This window comes from Phyllopteryx taeniolatus, chromosome 13, assembly GCF_024500385.1.
Source record: "Phyllopteryx taeniolatus isolate TA_2022b chromosome 13, UOR_Ptae_1.2, whole genome shotgun sequence".
NCBI classification, from domain to species: Eukaryota; Metazoa; Chordata; class Actinopteri; order Syngnathiformes; family Syngnathidae; genus Phyllopteryx; species Phyllopteryx taeniolatus.
In genome coordinates, this window is record NC_084514.1 from 3,924,979 (window position 1) to 3,945,787 (window position 20,809).

Genomic DNA, 20,809 nt, shown 5'->3' on the forward strand with positions numbered 1-20,809 from the left:
AAACTCAACAAGTGTGTGTGTGTGTGTGTGTGTGTGTGTGTGTGTGTTTTTTCTTCAGACGGTGAGAATCCATCCATCCATTTTGTGTACCGCTTTATCCTCACTCGGGTTGCGTGCGTGCCGGAGCCCATCCACCCAGTGAGTAGTTTTACTCTATGTTCATTTGATTTTACAGTGGTTAACGTTGCCTGTACATCATCGTTCACGTTCAAGCAATATTATGCGTTTTTCCAGTGTACGTACTTTTACTGTAAGGCCTTCGCAAATCGGAAAGGAGAGCCGCAGTTGCCGATGCACTTTTCAGCCATTTATTGTCAGAACAGTAAAAGACGTAAACACACTCAGAGCATACTCACGCAGAAGATGCTGTTGGCCACAGCTCTCACCACACGCTCACGCAGCCTCGCTGATGTCACCCGTCACTCCACCAGACCCCGCCTCTTAAAGGTACATGCATGTAGATACAGTAGATTGTAGATGAAGGAGATTCCACTGTATTTTACAGTCAATTATTTCAGCTTTTTAGCTTTTTCTTCTTCTTCTTTTGATTTTTAATTGAAAGCTTTTTGTTGATTGCGTAGACATTACTGTACAACTCATCCCCACAACTGTCATCACATGCGTACCAGGAGGAGAAGATGAAGGACATTTGTAGTAGCAACGTTTCATTATTCATGCCAAAACTCTTTATTTAGTTCAGTGTGCAGTACAGAAAAAAAACCACAAATATCCCGAGTGACCACTGCTCAGCAGCTTCGTCTACACAATGCCAATCTACAATGAGTTATTTTTATTCTAGTCTGGACAATATAAAAACTATTTGGCAATAGTATCGAGAGGGAATAAATCCGTTGTTAAATTAAGTAGGGAAAGATGTCTTAATGGAGGAGGCTGTGTCCTTTCTTCTCTTAGGAAAGTTTCATGGCTTTTTGATCTTTCTTTCAGTTCTTCTTCTCTGACATCCGGCGGCCCGCACGAGTAATGAAGTCTGTCCTCCTCCTCCCATCTGTCCGCCTCTATTGTCGGTGCTATACGTGTCCTGGCTTGGACAGGTAGGCGATGAGGGCCACCACCACCCCCACGTACATGCCTGTGCCGATGGTAATGGAAAGAGCAGCCAGGAAAAGGGCTCTCCTGGAGCTCATTCCCGCTCTGGAGAAGTCTCCTTTAGCGATGGCCTTGCCGGTCTGACGAAAAAAATAAAATCACAAAATCCAATTCAGAGAGTGAAATAAGTTAGTCATCATCCGCGGCGAATGCACGAGTAGGTGTTTCGGTCCACAGTTTGCGGAGAGAAAACAAAAAGTCTCTCTCTCCCCCTCGCTCTCTCGCTACGACATTTGTTGCCATGGCAATTTGGTCATGGCTCTGACAGTGACAAATGGCTTGTTTGGGTGTTTTTGTGAGCTATGAAAAAAATAGGCCCTCCATTCTAATTGTCACTGTGGTGTGGTTACACTGAGAGAAAACACGCCACGCTTTGGAAAGTTGTGACTAAAGGACGCCACTACTATTCATCACACATTAGCATGAGGCGCTCAGTGATAACGCTGCCCACACTATGATATCATCAATCATGTGGAATAGGAAGAAAGGTGTATAGGTCAGCAAACTGCACCAACAGGCTGTAATGACATCCTGGAGGTCATCTTTATACCTTGTGAGAGTAGCAGAAGGCAACAATGCCCAAAGGCCAGAAGCAGCAGAGCATGGAGAAGATGGTGAGGCCCAGGTGGTCCCGAGGAGGAAGCACCAGGAAGTTGTCCTCGCTCTCGCTCTCACTTGAGCTGTCGCTCTGCAAGAAGACGCGAGGAGCCGCACGTTTGAGAAGTCATAAATCATCTTTCGCCATTGAAATGTATGTTGTGTTTGTGGTTTTTAATAAGGAAAAATAGAACTCTATAATACTGCAGTTTGTAAACAGAGAGTAATAATTAAATTCAATGTAAAGAATTCAACCGTTAATGCTGCAATCCAATTTCATTGTGCTGCTCCTTCTAGTGTGCCCGCCTTGGCCACCGGGAGGCAGTATAATGCTGTAAAGTCATGCAGACACAAACAAAGAAGAATAGTACTTCTACTACTACTACTACTACTACTACTGTAAGTAACCCAGTAAGATGCTGCTATATTATGCCATTTTCGCAGAGGATAAAGAATATATGCCTGTGAGTACTTTTGCATTATCTGTCCACATGTGTTGCTCCACCATTTGTGTTCTGTTGCATCCATCGATGCGAACTGTTAGCATGTCAATGGCGTTTTGCCTTGTTTGTTAGCATTAAGCTAAGCAGAATTTCCCAAGGCAAAGCTGTGGTTGTTTTAAAGACACAACGTGTAATTCGATTTGTTTTAGTTTAGTTTGACAGGAAACTTCAACGAGGAGTGCGCACTGGAAAGAAATTACGTCAGTTTCAGTTGCGCGCAAAGCTGTTATTCTGTTGTATGAATGGCACCAGGTGACTAAGCGGGTAAATTGTACCTTTTGCCATTTATTGGAATATCATTTTTGTTCTGCTGGTCACTCTACATCGCTGGCATAGATAGATTTGTATTCATAGTTACTAAATAATATTTTTGGGACCAAGTAAATGGATTCGTATAATTTTCTGTGTAATGGTTGACGATCTCTCATTCAGAGTGGTTGGGAATCACTACCTATAGTGATACAAAAATTGAGAGCATTCATCCATTCATTTTCAGGTGAGCTGGACTTTGGGAGAGAGGCAGGCTACAACCAGGACTGGTTGCCAGCCAATCGCAGGGCACAACAGAGAGACAAACAGCCATTCAGAATCACGTTCTCACCTTCGGACGGTCTTCAATGAGACTAACGTGTGTGTTTTTGCAATGTGGGAGGAAGCATCTCAATGAATACAATTACGCGCCCACACAAAATGGCTGTTACGAGATGAAAATAATATGGCGCGGTGAGTTGCACTGTGATTCCCACCGTTCGCTGACAGACACTTGAGGACATGTTTGTAAGTGACATAGCTGGACAGCAGAGTCTATCCTGCCCATGTTCCTTGACCACCAACACAGGAAGTGCTTAGCCCACCAGAGTGGATTTGGAGCCTCCGACAGATAAAGCGGGATTAACGGATTGTTCCGTCATCGCGAGGTGACAGGGACACAACCGGAGGACAGTGCCATTTATGTGCTAAATTGCTTCTCCGGCAGGCTCAGCTCGATCGTCGTCGTCCTCCTCCTCCTCCTCCTCCCCCTCCTCGGCCGTAACATACAACTCGGGCACCCAAAGACTCTCAAAGACCGAGTGGGCTAATTAATGACAGACAGATATCGATCGGAGCGATGCCAGCGAAATGAGGATGGAGACGCCAATGCCGGCGTGACCTTTGAAGAGGCCGCTCGGCTGTCCTACACACACGGTAGACGACTGCACGGATAGAAAAAGTCGAGAGCGGGTTTCATTAGTTCCACCGCCTGCAGCCATCAATCAAGGTGGGAGCGAAGCATAGTGGATACTTTACACTCCCAACATCCAATACCAGAGGAGTAGCAAACCCTCAAATGCTGTAGAATCAACTAATAACTCATATTGATCAATATTGGCTGATTATTCAACAGTGGTGGAAGGAAATACTTTGGATTCTTCAGGTGTCTGTACTTTACTCCAGTATTTATTTTCCAGAGACCTTTTTTACTTTTGCTTACGAGGTTTGCTACAAACAGATATTTGCACTTTCTATTCCTTATTTTGTCAAAATGGGGTTGTTAGTTTTTTCAACCTCTGCGACTGATGACATGGCGTAAAAAAGACATAGAGAGCGTCAATAGAGAGAGGTAAAGGAAAGTATCATGCTCATCTAAAAATAGATATAGATATATTTTGAAATATTTAAATTTTACTATCAATATTTGTACGATATTTTTGTCTTCGAGGAAAGTAACATGGTGATGAGCATGCGTGGAAGTGCGGCGCCCTAGCGCCCTCTATTGACCAGCCGCTACAGGTCATGTCGCGTCTGTCATGTTGGGTGGCCTGTTATCTGTTGTGGTATACTTATTAAGTATTTCTTTTTTGGGGTCTTTTGTTATTGCGCATTGACCCTGCTTCCCAAATACCCTGTCCTGAAGAACAGTGTGCATACCCTTTACTTTCCTAATTCATGCTAATTATTGTCATTGATTTAAATTACAAATATTTGACACAGCTCTTGCGTCGGCTCTTATCGACTGTGCAGGAGGGTGGTGCGGCGGACCCTGTGGTTAGCATACATAGGTACATATGTACAATATGTACTTCACATATTCTGAGAAAATTGACCAGCATATGTCACCTTCTATTCCAGCACACAATAAAAAAAGCTCCATTGTGACCGAGTCTTATTTATTTAGACACTGAAGTGCAGCACTAAATCAGTGTTTCCTAACAGCTGCCCCTGTGCCAAGACAAGATTACAAGGCTCCCTGTTATCTGCTTTATGAGCACGCTGCACCTGGACAAGCGACTGTGATCCATCACCGCCGCGACTGCTCATAACCACTCCATGATGCGACGCCACATGAATGAAGCAGTGGGCACACAGTCGCCCTAATCTACCGTTATCTCGTGAGCCACGCTGGATTCAAGGACTGGTGACTGAGTGACTGGTGCATTCGAGGCCGCTGACACGGACAGGAGACACTCCCGCCGTGCTTGTTTCTTTGCCAATATGACGACCCCTCTCTGGCCGAGACACGTCATCCTCAGCAAACACTGTCGCAGAACTCTCGGATACAAGTGTCTGCTGGCTTTTAACTTCAATGTCACGCAGTAGAGTGCAGAACTCTGCCAAGGTGCAACTGTCATAAGAAAAGTTGTAGCGCGTCGTATTTGTCAGTTTGTGAAGCTTTCCAAACACATGCCTGCACACATACTGTGTGGGGCCAAAAACGAGCCAACTTGAGCCCGGCCGAGCTCGGCGTCGACCGCACGCAAAAGGATTTGCGATTGTCAGTACTCAATACAGGAGCGTATTGAATCATTTGGCGGCCCTCCACGTGGCTGGGTCTGCAAAAGTCCCCAATCATGTTGATCATCCACAAGAAAGTTTACATTGGAGAATATTCTCACATTTTCTCAGCTAGATAAAGTCCTTAAAATCCTTCCTGGGGATTATTATCGAACAAGTGAATTACCTCAACGCTTTTACTGTAATTGAGAAGGACATTGGTCAATATTTCTCTTTTGTAATACTGAGTGAGTATTACATCTTCGTGATGATGAGAGGCGTCACTCGTGTCGCTCTTGGGCATCTAGCGTCTGGCCCTTGCGGTTGCCGGTTATGCACACGTTTGTTTTCATTCGCTCGTCCTGAATCAAGTCTAAATGTGCGCATGAAGAAAATGGACTAGTCCATTGCATGAGAAGGCACTGCCCCTGACTGAACACGTTTAACATCGGTGTTTGTTGACCCCGAGCATTTCGGGGAGAAACGACACCACACAAACCACACCCCAAACCACAGGATAATCTGTCAGACAAATATTTCAGAGACATCTGACAATCGGGCTGTTGCTTACTTTGAGTACATGGGAGGAAAAAAATCATTTTGAGTATCGGTGTGTTTGTGGAGACAGAACCTTTTTACTTGAGCAAGGGGTAAAACAAAACCAAACAATAAACGGAAAATGAATCATTTTAAGGAAAGTGACAAAAATTGTGAAAGGCTGTATTTGCACATTCGTATTTTGTCCATTAGCATGTTAGTTACTTCCTGGTTCATAGAGAATGAGGCAAGATGTTAAGAAAAGATGAATGGCACTCTTTAATCTGTGACAGGAGTGGATCGTTTCCATTTTGACTTTCCACATTTTTCTTTTCATTCGCACCACTGTACGAGTTTCATGGTTTCGCCATTTGTATCGTAATCCTGCTAACAAACCCACAACTTGGGCGTTGGTGAATTCATTTTAGGATCTAATGCCCGCTGAAGTTCAAGGTCAGTGGACACAGCACAAGCTGGAAAGCCAACTTTGACTCGGGCACACTTGGTCTGAAGAATTGACTTGGTGGAATTGACAGGGAATAACCTCAGCCAGTTGCCACCTGCTCCGGGGACTCTTAATGCACATAAGGCACACACTGGATTGCTCGTAGCAACGCCACATGTCTATTTGTGTGCCAGAGGAAAAGGCGCTCTCTGATCATGCCGTGCGAGTGAAATGAGATTTATTAGCACGTCGGAAATGACTTAGCTGCTTTGCTTTCACGGCTTTCCTTCGACGAGCATGCTCGTCGCCCCGAAGAACAACAGCAGCCCGGATGGAGGGAACCGCACGCGGCGATTAGAAAGCACAGTAGCAAACTTGAAAGACTTTCAGTGAAATGACCTTTCTGAGGAGAAGGGAATGCGAAATGAGTGCGAATGGCTCTGCTGCTCTCTTACGTTGTTAAATGTAAATGACAAAACATCCCCATGGCCGCCCGCCTGCACAAAGATGGGCTGACCCCTTATAACTTATTGTTATAATGAACTAACTGACTCTGCACACAGCATTCTTGCATCCCTGTGCACCAAGGCAGCCAGTGAACTTCATCAAATGTAGACTGTCTCACTAGGAACTGACATTTCGCTTCTACCTTTGTTCTCATGCCCTTTAAAATGAACACACTTCTCGTTTAAAAAAAAATAAAATAAAATAAAATAAATATATATATATATATATATATATATATATTATTATCCCTGGTGATTGTGAAAAATAACGTACGTATTTTGCCTTTGACATTTTTCTTCCTGTCATATCGTTCACACTTTTATACAGAGAAATCCATTTATTAGATCCTCATTAGGGTTACAGGTGAGCTGGATCTTATTCTTATTCAGACCTTGGGCGAGAGGCGGGGCACATTCTGCACTGGTTGCAAATCAATTGCAAGGCAAATCTACACAAACAAGCATTCATATTCACACTCAAGACAATTTTGAGTCTTCAATTAAGATCATGTTTTTGAATGTGGGAAGTTTCATCGACATTTAATTTCTTCTGCCTGGCCCATCTTGTGTCAGAGATCATTCAAAATCAGACCTTCCCATCGTCCTGACCTTTTACCTTCGCTACTTTAGCTCAATACCTCGGATCTGATACCATTTGAAATCAATACAATTCTTCCCCTCAAACATCCATCCGTCCATCTCCCTTCAATAATGCGACATTTTGAAGAAAACGTGTTTTGTTTTGTGTTTGAAAATGTGGGCTTTACTAACTTAGGTACTGACTTTTAAATTGTACATCAACACAGTTCTTGGTTTTAAGTTATCAAGATATTTGCTTGATCATAATTTAAATTCACATGGTGTGGTTTTTGGGCAGCACGGTGGACTAATGAGTAGCATGACTGTCTCCCATTTCTGACGTGTGAAAAGTTGTTTGTCTTGATGTGCCCAGCGAATTGCTGCAGACCAGTGCAGCCTTTCTCGCCCGAGGTCAGCTGGGATAGGCTCCAGCTCACCCAATATCATATTTTATATCAAGAATATCATCAGCTGTGGAGCGGGAAATGATCCAGTTTCACTTAATTGGTCCTAAGATCAAGATTCTTATTCATTTTCTACAAATAATGCATCTTTGTTCATCTGTCTTTGACAGAAGTTGTCCTATCCTCACGGCTTCCTGTGAGTATATCAGCTTTCTGGTCAACTCAAGCAGGACCAGATGAGGAAGTACATTTTCGAGTAAATTGAGACAAGATCAGCAGAATTAGTTTTCATCAATAATCCATTCCAGAAAATCAGACCAAAACCGAATCGAAAGAAACCAAAGCAATATTTCCCTTAGGAAATCATGTAAATCCAGTTAATCCATTCCAGACACCCCAAAATATTGAGAAAAGTACATTTTTATAGAGAATAACTATAGTTTTACCCGCAGAAAACAGTGTAAAGTAAATACAAACGACTGATGAAGTGGATAGATAAACATTTATCATCACTTTTACCTTTATTAAAGACTTAAGGAAGACAGCAAGAAGGCTGGAAGGAGGAATTTTTTGTACTTTGCTGCGAGTTCTTTCTCAAATCTTTGGATATTGGATTTTTTTGCTGGATTGTGAAAAAAAGGGTTCAACAAACGGCTAGGCGTTTCCCACAATGCAAAGCTTTCATTATCAACTCAAGGGAGTTACAACTCTCCCGGTTTGCTCGGCAACACTCAGGCAAGTTGGGGTAACAACGGCATAACACATCCGGTCATAAATCAAGCCTTCAAAATAAAATAAAAGCACGCCCCAGCATAAAAACATAATTTCACCACTCTTTCTTTGGCCCTCTTTTTTTTCTTTTTTTTTTTGAAGCCTTGACTTTCGATCGTATGTGTCACGCCGATGTTGTTGCAGAATACGCCTTGCCGTCTGTTGAACCCTTTTGACACAATTTACAAAATGCTTGGGATGAACGCACGGGATGATGCTCGCTCAACAAGAAACAAAGGCAGACTGAGTCATGAGCGCACATATCGATTTCAGGAAATGAGCTGAACATTTTTTTTGTATGTATGTAGACTGAATGAATGTATGAAAACCGGGACAAAATATTCCACCAAAAAGTCGTGGAAAACCGAATCATACAAAAACTAGGGCATACAAAACCCGAGGTTCTACTGTATATACAGATGGATGGATGGATTGATGGACTGATTTTCTGACTTTTGCTATGTCTCCTATTCCAAATATACGAAAGATAAATCTGACCTCATACTCCGGAGCCTGCTCGTCCTCCACCTCATATGACACCGTCTGGACCTTCACGTCCTTCTCCCCTTGCGTGCTGCCCAGCTGGTTCTCTGCGCAGTCTTCACCCGGCGCCCCGTTCTTATTCTCGGTGAAGGTGGTCTCAAAGCTCTCGCTTTTGGAGTCTTTGCTGTGCAGGCTCACGTCGTCTTTGCACAGGATGAAGTCGGGCTTGTAGAAGGCCTCCACCGCCAGATGCAGCGAGGTGGCGTCCAGGAACTGCTGAGACTTGTGCTGGTCGTGGCTCCCGCTGTAGACGCAGCCCGCGAGGCCGTCCTGGTGCTGCTGCTGGCTTGGGTAGTCGCTATGGTAACCCTGGACCACACGCTCGCTGCTTCTGTCCAGAAGAGGATTCTGGAGCTCACTGAGGCTCTCCATGGTGCTCCTTCTCACACTCTCACAGTCCAAGAGGCCTTAGGTGGTCTGGAAATATGACAAACATTTACAAATCAGGCGTAATGATAAAAGTTGAAAACAAAATAGAATAGAAAGCCTCATTGTTTGGTGCAGATTGGGGAGCAACTTTAAATATGTTTTATGGCAAATAAACATAAATGATAACATTAAAACGATTCTAATTATGCAGTGCAAATGGCCAATTAAAAGTAGAGTAGGAGCCAAGTCAGGAATGTTTTAAATATAAAAGAGTAGCAGCATTTGGAATAAGTGTTGGTGTCGTTGTGAGTTCAGTGCCGTGACGGTTTGTGGCGAGACGCTGTCGATTGCGAGCTGATTTGCAACCATATTAGCGTGCCGACATAGATGATCAGGTGTGCTGCCCGAAATGATTTATTTACTACAATTAATGTATCTTTGTTCATCTATCTATGCCAGCGATATTAGCGACGGTGGTAGCACAATGAAATGCTCTGCCACTAGATGGCAGGAGGTATGATTACCCTTCGCATCCACTTGTTGCCATTCATACAACAGGCCGAGATTTCATACTGAGTGAGTGAATTTGCGAGGAAATTCAAACGGGATCATTATTATTTGAATATGTGGATAATTCTTCTGACATTTTTATTTGGCGGTAATTGCCTTGGCTAAATAAAGGTCCTTCTTGTTTGTCAATATTCAGCGCATGCACTCCGCCATCCTGAGCAATGAAATCACCATCTGCTGAATGTTTATCTGTTTCTCTCTCTCTCTCTCTCTCTCAGTCTCACATACGCACACATCCATATCGACATGTAATGGAAAATATCTTCCACGGTGATAAGCAGTGGTCGAATGCGGGCACTGTGAATTCGGATTGCTGTCTGCTGAGTCACCTTTGCAGTGCAGTATGTGTATATGATCAAATATGTACCTTACATCCACCCACTGGAATAATAAAACACAATGGAAACTCTGAAAAAGCCAGCCGACATGTCAGCACACTTGATGAGACTTCAGCTCATTCAGCACCGAAAGCATTACAACTCCAAAGGTAGTTTTGCTTTTTCTTTGGCTTTTTGTGTGTGTGACGTCACTACAGAAGAGTACCAGTGATGGTAAAGCAGAGAGAGTGATGATAAGCGTAGAACTGGAAATAGAACTTATTGCGAAGTAGGTAGTAAGCCATGGAAGCCATGATAAGTTGACACCATTTATTTAAAAAAATAAAATAAAATCATAAAATAAATAAATAGAATCCAGTTCGTAAATTCAGCTGCGTTTAACAGTAATGTGAAGAGACGCACCTTCCCAGGCACACAACTAATCCTGGTGGGTAAGTAATTTGTCATATTCTTATTATATACTGTTTTATATACAACAACTACATTATTTAAAGGGGAAGTTTGCAGTCTTCCCATAAAAAAAAAAAAAAAACAATCACTTTTTCTTGGTCATATTTGTTAAAACTGTCAGTTTACACCTGGCAAGAGTACATCAGTCAAAGGGTGAGTGAAAACAAAACTCCTCCCTCTCGGGTCCCATATCGTGCATCTAATTGGATTTTTTTTGAGCAACCACTGCTACATTCACACCAGTTTTAAAACTGCAAACTCTACCTGTAAGAATATGAAAACATTCAAATTAACACCAGCTCCTTTGTCCCTTTTATGTCACTAAGAATGGCAACCAAAATATTGTCAACATTTTTTTTTTTAATAGCAGTTTTAGTTCTCAATAGTACTCTTCAACCACAATAATAAGTATAGTGGCCATCCTGTCAATCCAAACGGAGTATTATTATTATTATCTTTACAAAAGCTATATTTTCAATACAGTACTTCTCTAATTAGATTGTGCAGGTGAGCCTTTTAGTAGATATGGTGGATGGTTTGAAGCCCCTAGACCATAGGTGTCAAACTCAAGGCCCGGGGACCAGATGCGGCCCGCCGCATTATTTTATGTGGCCCGCGAAAGCAAATCCTGCTCGTCAACTTCCGTCATTTTTGCTAAAATCTGTACCCAAATTCCAAATTGTCATAATAATAAACAATAATGTTGAGATATTGCATTTTTCTGTGACCAAACCCTTCTTCTACAGTAACTTTAACAATACTTGAATAAATTATCCTTGTCTTCTGATTTCAAAAGTAGCTATCCTTCAATTTGTTGCGTAATGGTAATAATATGATTTAGTGATTAAACATTTATATGGTTTCGCTGTTCTCACGGCCATCTGAGGGAAATCATAACTACAATGCGGCCCGAGACAAAAATGAGTTTGACACCCCCTGCCCTAGACACTGCAATGACATGTCGGGATTTGGGAATCTCCTGAATGGTGCCCCCTACGAGCTGATTCTGATTCTGATTCTGATTCTGATGGAGAAACGCCCCTGACTACATACCACAACATCTCACAGTGAAATAAGGTCTAAAATCCCTAAAGTAGCTGCATCACACTTTGGAAATGAGTAGCAAATTGCTTGCATTGTTGTTATGGGTGTTAGCCAATAAAATATGCATAATAGGGATACTTTTTTTTTTTTTGAGGATAGAGGAAAATAAGCCTATTATAGCACAGCTTTGCCAATAGGGGGAAAAAGCAGTAAGAACATAGAATGATTTCACACTGTTACGGTGCATTTAAATGTGTAATGGAATGCTTGCAGTCAAGCCTGTGCACACAAAACATACACACGTACACAAACACGCGCACACGCACACACACACACACACACACACACACACGAGGCAGACTCACTTATCTTGGACATAACACACACTTCCATTACACAGCACATTAGACAACAAAACCACATCCCGCGTGCAAAGGTAATGAATGGAAACACCAGAAGAAGTGCACACAATATCTATACACAACTACGGATGACATCGCACCTCGAGGCCGTCGCGAGCTGCACATAAACAATACCGAGTGCACGAGCGGGTTTCTGTGGCGTCTCTCACCTCGGCTCGAAGGTCGTCCCGCAGCTTCGCTCAGCATCCTTCCCACCGCGCAAGTGACTTCACATCATCATCATCTCGGGGCGAGCCGCCGTGCACGCCGCAGCGTTCACTCGTTAGAAGCAAGTTTTGTGTCCGTCGGTGTGCGAGGGGAGTGCCGCGCCGCGCCGCGCCGCGCGCGCGCGCGCAGCTCCATTTTACGCATGCACAGCGACCGGGGCGGCTCAGAAGGAACCCGATCGCAATCTATCAAGGGTGGGGGGGGGGGGCCAGGGGGGCACTGACTTATAGGAGTCTGCTGCTTCGCCAAGATGTCAACCCTGCACTGGAGATGATCGCGGTTTCAGGCATCGGTGCGTTTAGCGCTCAGTGGAACAGGTTGGGTGGGGGTGGATGAGCGCCTCCGAATAAAATGCAACGATTAACTCAGCCAAGGAGGTTATGTTTTATTTGCACACGTTGCCAAAGAACTCACCCCCCCCCTTGTACTCAACTCTGGCAAAACTAGAAGTAGTGATTCTACTCCTTTACTTTAACGAAAAGTAAAACAAGTACAGAGCCTGAAACAATACAAAAATCAAAAGTCAAAATGAATTTTAACACCCAAAAGGCGTAATAGATGCCACACGTTGGTGGCAAAGCACTTTTTTTTATTTTCTATTAGACCAGTGGTCCCCGACCATGCATTTAACATTTGTTTTTAAGTCGGTTGTGTTAATTTATTTTTTGCTGTATAGACATGCCACACCTTGGCAGACGGTCCGTGAAAAACAAAAAAAAAGCCAACTCGAAACCGGTCTGCGGTGCAAAAAAGGTTGGGGACCACCGTATTAGACAAAGCTACGGCCTTAAATCAAACTCCTCCCCTTTTTTTTACATTGTGTGTCAGCATTAAACTGGCGATTAAGTATGTGTTGTATTTAAATGAACACAACGTGTGAAATTCTTTCTGTTGTGTGCTTAAATTTACAGGAACACTCGAGTAAAAGTAAAAGTACAATAAAGTTCAGTACAGCACAGTACACAGTACAGTACAGTAACAGTTTGACAGTATGTGCCCATCTTTTGTTGGACTTGAATTTTAAAATGTTGCAATAATAAATATATTTGCATAAGGTTAGCATATTTGTCCACTCATATGTTAAAAAGTTGAAAAAATATCATTTTAGAACAGATGGAAAACGTGAGCTACATTTTCGGATAATGGCAAGTTAACTATGGATCCATCGCAATTCAAAATTTCAATCGATTGACAACCCTGTTAAAAAAGGAACCAAATATTGTGATGGTTTTAAGAGGCTGGAACGGATGAATAGAATTTGAATTCATTCCTTGTTATCAGGCTCTAAATATAACACGTGATGAAACGCCAGCAAATTCATTGCTTCATTCATATTTGATGAATATTTTCAACAAATCTCATGCATTTGTCATGAGGCCGCCAATTTAGTTGTGCCTTTACAGCATCCTCTGCAAAGCTTCGTATGCTTTCACATCGCCATTTGTCACCATAAACGCAGTTTCCATAACATTCATATAAATGGCTCGCGAGGAGATGTGTGGCAAAATACATGAATCCGTCAGGCTAATTTATTTGGCTTCCGCCAGTGAAAATAATGACGACATAATTACGACATAGCATTTCAATGGCCACAACCCGTGGCTTAAACACAGTCAAGGAAGAGTGATGTGACGCCAAAAAGTAAGAGTGATCGTCAGCCACACAGCGGTGGACACATCTTCTGCACATCTTCACTGTGGTGCGTCGCACAGGCCCATGAAAACGTCTGGAGTTAATAATGTGCAGAGGGAAGGCTGTCACTTTCAGTAGGCGATGCATTAAGGCCCTGATGGACACTTGACGGCGGGAGCATGGGCTGCAGCGTCACCTCGTGTTGGCGTGCGCCACGCAACGTGCCATAACAGTCCTGCCGTCTCCATGATGGATGCCACTCCTTCGGGGGGACGCGGCGAGGGTTGGAGTCAAAACCATTTCGCTCCTTTTCCTCCTTTATATTCTCATGAGCCTTCCGGAGATGAATCCCGAGATTTTTTTTTTAGCACCGCCGTTAAAATAAGCAACCCCAAAATGAACATTTGTGGAAACCCTGAGGATGCTGCAGTTTTGTGCGTACAATACAGGTCACAGTTGTATTTTTCGGGAAATTCAATTTCATGCCCGCGACCCTAGTGAAGATAAGCGGTAAAGAAAATGGATGGATGGATGGATTCAATTTCATATTCAAATTTAGGTTGTGAAATATAGGTCAGTGCTTCTGATAGATCCCGCAGAGAAGGCCTTGTGGACCTGACTGTGTGAGTGAATAACCTCTCAGTAGTGGGTATGAGAGTGTTTCTGTAGTGTGACAGCGAATACTTTTTCAGTAGTCTTTGTATGTGTGTCAGTAGTGTGTGTGAGTGAATAATTTTTCAGCAGTAGTGTATGTAAACGAATATTTTTGAGCATTCCAGTATCGTGAAGTTTGAGTGTTTCATTATGGTTTGTGATTCAATCATTTTTTCAGTAGTGTGTGTCTTGTAACATTCCAGTAGTTTATTTAAGCAAACACTTTGTCTGTAGTTCGTGTGAGAGCATTTCAGCCGTGTATGTGAGAGTGTTTCAGTAGTATATGTAAGGCAATACCTTTTCGGTATGAATTTCATTGAAGTGATTGAGTGAATACATTTTCAGTAGTTTGCGAGAGGTTTGCAGCCATGAATGTGAGAGCATTTCCGTATTGTGTGTGAGTGAATATTTTTGTCAGTAGTGCGTGTGAGAGCGTTTCTGTCCTGTCAGCAATGTGTGACAGATAATGAAAAATGATGAATTATTATTATTTCTGGGGGGTCTATAAAATCAGCTGTCTTAGTAGCACGTCTAAGTATTATGCTGCATACAGTACACAACCACAAGAGCTCCTCCTCCTCATGCTGGTCACACACTGCTGCGGGATGGCATTCCGAACAAACTCATTCGTCCCACAAGTGTATGTAGTGTACCTAACAAACAGGGCATCATTTCAAAAATGAGTTCCTAACTTTCTTTTTTTTTTTTTGGGGGGATGAAATTCTATCACAAGTGCGCATAAACGTGTGCAATGCATTTCATATGAGCTCCTGTGTGTAAGCTGGGCGGTGAATATTTATGGTCCTTTTCTTCTGCTCCATTTTCCACTCTATATTTAGTTGTCATGTCACCACAGCACATGCATCTCGCTCGTACATGATTGCCATATCGCCCACGTTCATCGGAAAAATAGCAATTTGGTCTTGATTGCGCACTAACTACAAACAGCAGCTCAGCAGTATATATATTATGACCAGGGATTGACATTACCATCTGCCAACCCTCCAAATGTGGGTGAATTTCAGCATTGGTGGGTAACAGCCCATTCGGCGGATTGTTGCCACAGTGGCTGGCGAGCAAAGAAGTTAATGTTAATGCTGATTATGACGCTTGTGTAGCTCTGCTGTCGAATAAGAGTGGCTGCAAATCTTCCTAACACCCATTAGCTTCAATCATGTCCACACTAGTGGGAATTAGTCGGCCTAATCCGATGGGCGCAGAAATGATCAAGGCGTTTGAAATGATCCGCAGGAGGTGGAGCAACAAGTATATTTAGGAAGGTTTTCCCACATGCCTCTTCAACACCTTCAACACGTGCATGATGACTTTAAGAACATATGCAAACATAAGGGTTATTTTAGAGATATTGAACACAACATATTGGCCACTGTCATTGCTTTTAACATAATTATTCATAAGGAAGGAAGTGTTTTGCATCATCAAGTACTCGTTCTCAATTATTTAAAAAAAAATTTTTTTTTTACACTGACCACCTAAAAAAGATGATTGGCTCTCTAAGTACCACCATAATGACCAACATTAAAATGGAGTAGCTTAGTATGCCGAAGAGTTCCTGAACATAAACACTGTGCTTAAAAATAAGAAAATAAAAAACTTTACAAAAATAATCCTTAAATTAAAAATGTATTGCACATAAAATATTAGATTAAATGCAAATAAAATGTACTTAGAAGTGAAAAACACATTTACTGTACCGGTTTAAAAAATGCTTAAGTGTGCCAATACGGTATTGAATCATGAGAGACCGGCAATATACTGTATATTTTTCACATGTAGATAATAAATGTCTTTGCATGTGGTGCATGCAGCAGACACATCAAACTTTGCCAAACATTTGAACAGGTGCCGGTTATCCAAAGCTAATGCTGGTAACTCTTTTATCTAATGCTAATATGTGTCAAAAGTGCAGCTCTGCTTACGTTTGGACTTTGACATGATAGTGGTACTTGAAAATGGCCGATCTTCACCCAGCCTCACTCCTGGGAGAAGGAACTTGTTGTCCTGCGTTCAGGAGTAGATTGATCCATCCATTTTCTTTTCTGCTTTGACTCATTAGGGTCGCAGGTGCGCTGGAGCTGATACAAGCTGACTTTGGGTGAGAGGCGAATCAGCCAATCACAAGACTCAGGAGTAGATTAGGAGTTTAATTGATTTATGCGTCAAAAGTAACGTCAGGAATACCACCAAAGCAAACGTTCAACTCCAGAGAGATGCAGTTTGCAGACAAAGGACATTGTCTTTGTTCACATTTGATAACACGTCCTCACGATAATCTCTTTGGACTGCCGGGCTGCCGAGCCCTGAATAATAAAGCGACCTCAAGATCATTAATATGATGGATTTCCTTTAATGTAGACACACTCTGCTAGAAGTCCACACTTTGAAAAACAGCTTTGCACCGCTGATTTGTGGATTGACGTTTTATACCATTTGATACGTATTGACACGGCACCATTTCGAGGTTCTAAAGGAATCTTGTGAAAGCAAAGAGACACAGACAGAATGTTCTCGAGACAGTCTGCTGAGTGACTTGTTGCAGGAAAGCGCTTTTATTTGTGCAACCACCAAGAGGAAAAAAAAACGATTCAACGTGTCCAACCCTGACTGTGTTGTCTGCAAGCGCGAGCCATTAAACCCAATAAAGCTTCCCAGTTCAACGTTCTCACTGTGGAGCAGACTTTTTTGTTGTTGTCTAGTTGAGGATATAAATACAGCGAGCCTCTGCCGATTTGTGTGAATGTGAGAGTGCTTGGGAATGATATTTAAGTGTGTTGGGATCCTGGTTTGTGGTATATTTACGGTTGAATCTATTAACACAGTGGTAACTGGACTAATGGAGTATTCTAGTTATGAGCCGCCGCTTGCTCGATTTTGGAGGTCTCCGGAGTCTGAAACGGATGAATGGCATTTGAATTTATCTCAGTAGGGGAAGATTTATTTGAGCTATGCGTGATGAGTTTGGTCGCAGCACAAGCTTACCCATGTTGTCTCGTCATATTGCATCAGTCACCTTGTGGTGCACCTTTGCAACCACCTTGGGGGTCACACTCGCACCCTCTTATGGTGTTGTTTGTGCACACTGCAGGCAGTGCCTTTTAGTAGAAAATCCACCCAAAAGCAACTTCTTCACTCTGCCTGACCAGAGTCCCGACAGCGCATAAAAACAAGAGTTCCCTGGAGAGCTTTAAAGACACCAAGATGATATTGTGTTCTGCTTCCTCTGCAGCTTTGCCGGATTGCAGCCACTTGATTGATGGCTGTGTGTTCACTGAGGAAATAGGCATTCGCTATCACCATTCAACACGTGATTACGCTGTCACGCGGTACACGACATCATCTTCGGCGCAGTCAAGGTATATTGTGTAGTGTAAAACAACGTACTTTACTCGAAGTAGCTTTTATTAGTTTTGATGTGCCCCTGCTTCTGATTTCAATCAATATTTTTCTTTATGTTGCTCTTTAATTCTCCCCACTGTGTTGTGGTTAAAGGTGGGTTTATTATCTGTGCCCCGGCAGCCGGATGCCCACGCCATCATTTAAAAAAAAAAAAAAAAAACATTCTCAATATGCACTTTGGTGCACTTGTGAGACCCGTAAAAGCCCTACAGAGGTTCTTAGGATTCTGGTGGGGGAAGAGGTCAGGGAAGGCTTCACGCCTTACACCGCCTCACTTTTTGAGCAGCCTCAAATGGACCAAGAGGAGACTGCGACACTCGCTTCCACAGTGAAGAACCAAGTGGGAAATAATTACGCAGCGCCACGTCTGCCATGTTGTCGCACCGTCGTTTTTTTTCTGATTGCTTCACAGGGTCTGTTTTGATCTGAAGTCTTGAGGGCACCACTGCCTGTATGTACTCTGGTATTCATCTCACTGTCATCATGTCAGGCGACCAAACATCGGACCCCCAAATAGGGAAATTCCATTATAACCTGGCCCATTTGTAGTTCCAGTTTTTTCTTCAGTGTAAGAAATCAGGTCGCCAAAAATGGAAACCCCATGACTCCAGAATAACCTTGGACCATTTGATTTCCCATCTGTTTGTATGTGCACTATAATATTCAACACTTCATGGGGCCGAAAATATTTACATCGGGTCATGCCGTGAGAAGATTATGTGGTTTGGAGCTCAAAAATCAAAGGAAAAGAAATATTGGCCCATTTGTCATGCATGCTTTCCCCCCTGTGTGTACAGTATGTTTACTCTAGTACTGGCTATTGGTACTGGCTGTGTATGTGTTTGTGTTGTTTTGATATTTTGGTCTGTTATAGAATAGATTGTGGGGACCACAACGCCAGGTATCTAAAAAGGCTAGTTTTCACAAATTTTTCTTGCAGTGTATATTTTCTAAGTCATCATATTACAAGTCTATTTACACAGTCACATCATAGGGGTCTCTTGTGGTGTGGGGCCCCTCAAGAGAAACCCCATGAAATAAGGCATATGATGGCCGCTGTAGGCAGTTAGTGACAACATAACTGAAAAATGATCTCAGAAAGCAATGGCATCTCTCCATAGAGTATTTGTATTTCTCAACATGTCTACTCTGTCTCTTGTCAAGCTTATTAACACATGTCTCCCGGTGCATAATTCATTTAAAGTAGCATATTTGGGGATTCCCCCCCCCCCCCTAAGCTCAACATGTCAGTTGTTTGTTGAGAGAAATGGAAGCCATCAGCAGGATGTCGTGAACACATCACTGACTTCATTTTGTGTACAGAATTCATTGACAGTATTTGGAGCTCTTCATTTAGTTCGACATCAATCAAAATATTAGGAACAGCTCTCAAAAGGGTGCTGTGCAGTTCAGGCAGAAGTATAAGTTATTATCTACTGTATTTAAAAAGCGAGCAGGCTTCTCTTTCGCTGACTGACGTCATTCTGTATTGGATGCCTTTAGGTCGTGCACGTGTACCTGAATCGGCCAGTACGCGTGTAGTCTAAAATAAACCCACTGTATCCATACAGAAGTACAGTACAGTATGCATATTTCATTGCCATATGTAATTGTACAATTAAGTGCTTATTATGTTGAGTGATGGCTCATGAGGAGATTTAATTAGATCCACTTAAGCCCCCATTCATTCGATCGCACCGATGCTTTTTGTCATAAAGAACATTCCTTCATACATAGGACACTTTGTTTGATACATATGCTCATTCAAATGATCCATGATTTTTTTTTTTTTTTTCCTAAAGTACTTATAATTCGAAGTGTCAGAAAGGTATTCCTTTAACAACATGCTTATTATTGTGGTTGCGGTTTGCAGTGTTGCAGAACAGCATAAAGGGTAATAATTTTTCATATGTCGCTCGTATTTTAACTTGTCGAATTGTATTGCTGTGGTCATATACTGGATGGAGATTTGATCATTAAATATTATAAGGATATGCGCTCTCAACCACCAGTATGGCCAAAGATGTACTCAAAAAGGGAGTACAAGTTATGCAAGTGTAAAGCGTCTGCGTGACCAATTCCCTCCTACAAATTGCTTTGTGTGTGCGTGTGTTTGTGTGTGTGCAGTACAGTGGATGAGGATGATACGAGATGATAGCTTCTTAAAATAGGTGGACAAAATGACACCTAAGGTAGCCATGGTTACCAAGTAGGTAGAGGAGGTAGAGGAAGAGCCTGCAGAGGAAACACGAGTTCTGTGGCTTACACTGTCTTAACTCGTGAGAGATTATGTAAAGATACTGTACTCACATACATGCATTTGACATATTTTAAACTAGTTAAATTCACAGTTGAGTTTCCTCGTGTTCAAATAATGTTTGTGTGTGTGTGTGTGTGTGTGAGACAGGAAGTTACAATCGCACAGCCGAATAGGCAAGCAACACGTTTGCGTTTCGCACCACATCTCCGGACAGTCTGATGACAAGACTAATAAGTTCTGCATCTATTTACACTCCATTAAGTCAAGCTACTTCAACGGGATTGTCGACAGTGGAAGGCGGTGAAGCAGCAGATTTGAAAACCGAGCAATCGCAATATACAGACAGTGAAGAAATACATTGTCTGTTCGTTTTAATTACATATTCGGATAGGGAATATAAACTCATTTCTCTTTTTTAAACGTATTCATTGAACAGGTCCCGAAAAAACAAAACAAATCAACACACTCTATTGAGAAAATGGCCAAAAAAAAAAGGAGAAATGTTGGAAAGGAGAAGGAAGAATTCTGAGTACATATCAGACTAGAAAAAATAGAAGTGATATCGGAAGCGAATCATATATCGTATATTATAGTATATATTAGGTATCCTAAACTAAGTGCTTGGTGTAAAGTAATATTGACACATTAAAGTACGAAGCTAATCATTTGCAGTATTTTCCGAGTATCCAAAAATGACGGGGCC

General features: G+C 42.3%; 1 protein-coding gene across 2 annotated transcripts; it reads right to left on the bottom strand.

The window, feature by feature from the left end:
* Window positions 1-663: 663 nt before the first annotated feature.
* Window positions 664-16,499, bottom strand: LOC133488287 (synapse differentiation-inducing gene protein 1-like). 2 transcript variants are annotated; one of them, XM_061795953.1, is made up of 4 exons: window positions 16,370-16,499; window positions 8,699-9,160; window positions 1,658-1,795; window positions 664-1,187 (listed from the first exon to the last, which is right to left on the bottom strand). In XM_061795953.1, exons 2-4 carry the CDS (start codon window positions 9,113-9,115, stop codon window positions 1,029-1,031), a joined length of 714 nt encoding a protein of 237 aa, XP_061651937.1. In that variant the 5' UTR covers window positions 9,116-9,160; window positions 16,370-16,499; the 3' UTR covers window positions 664-1,028. The 2 variants fall into 2 exon arrangements, with proteins under 2 accessions (XP_061651937.1, XP_061651936.1); XM_061795952.1 differs by lacking the exon at window positions 16,370-16,499 and adding an exon at window positions 12,086-12,340.
* Between the last annotated feature and the right edge of the window lie 4,310 nt (window positions 16,500-20,809).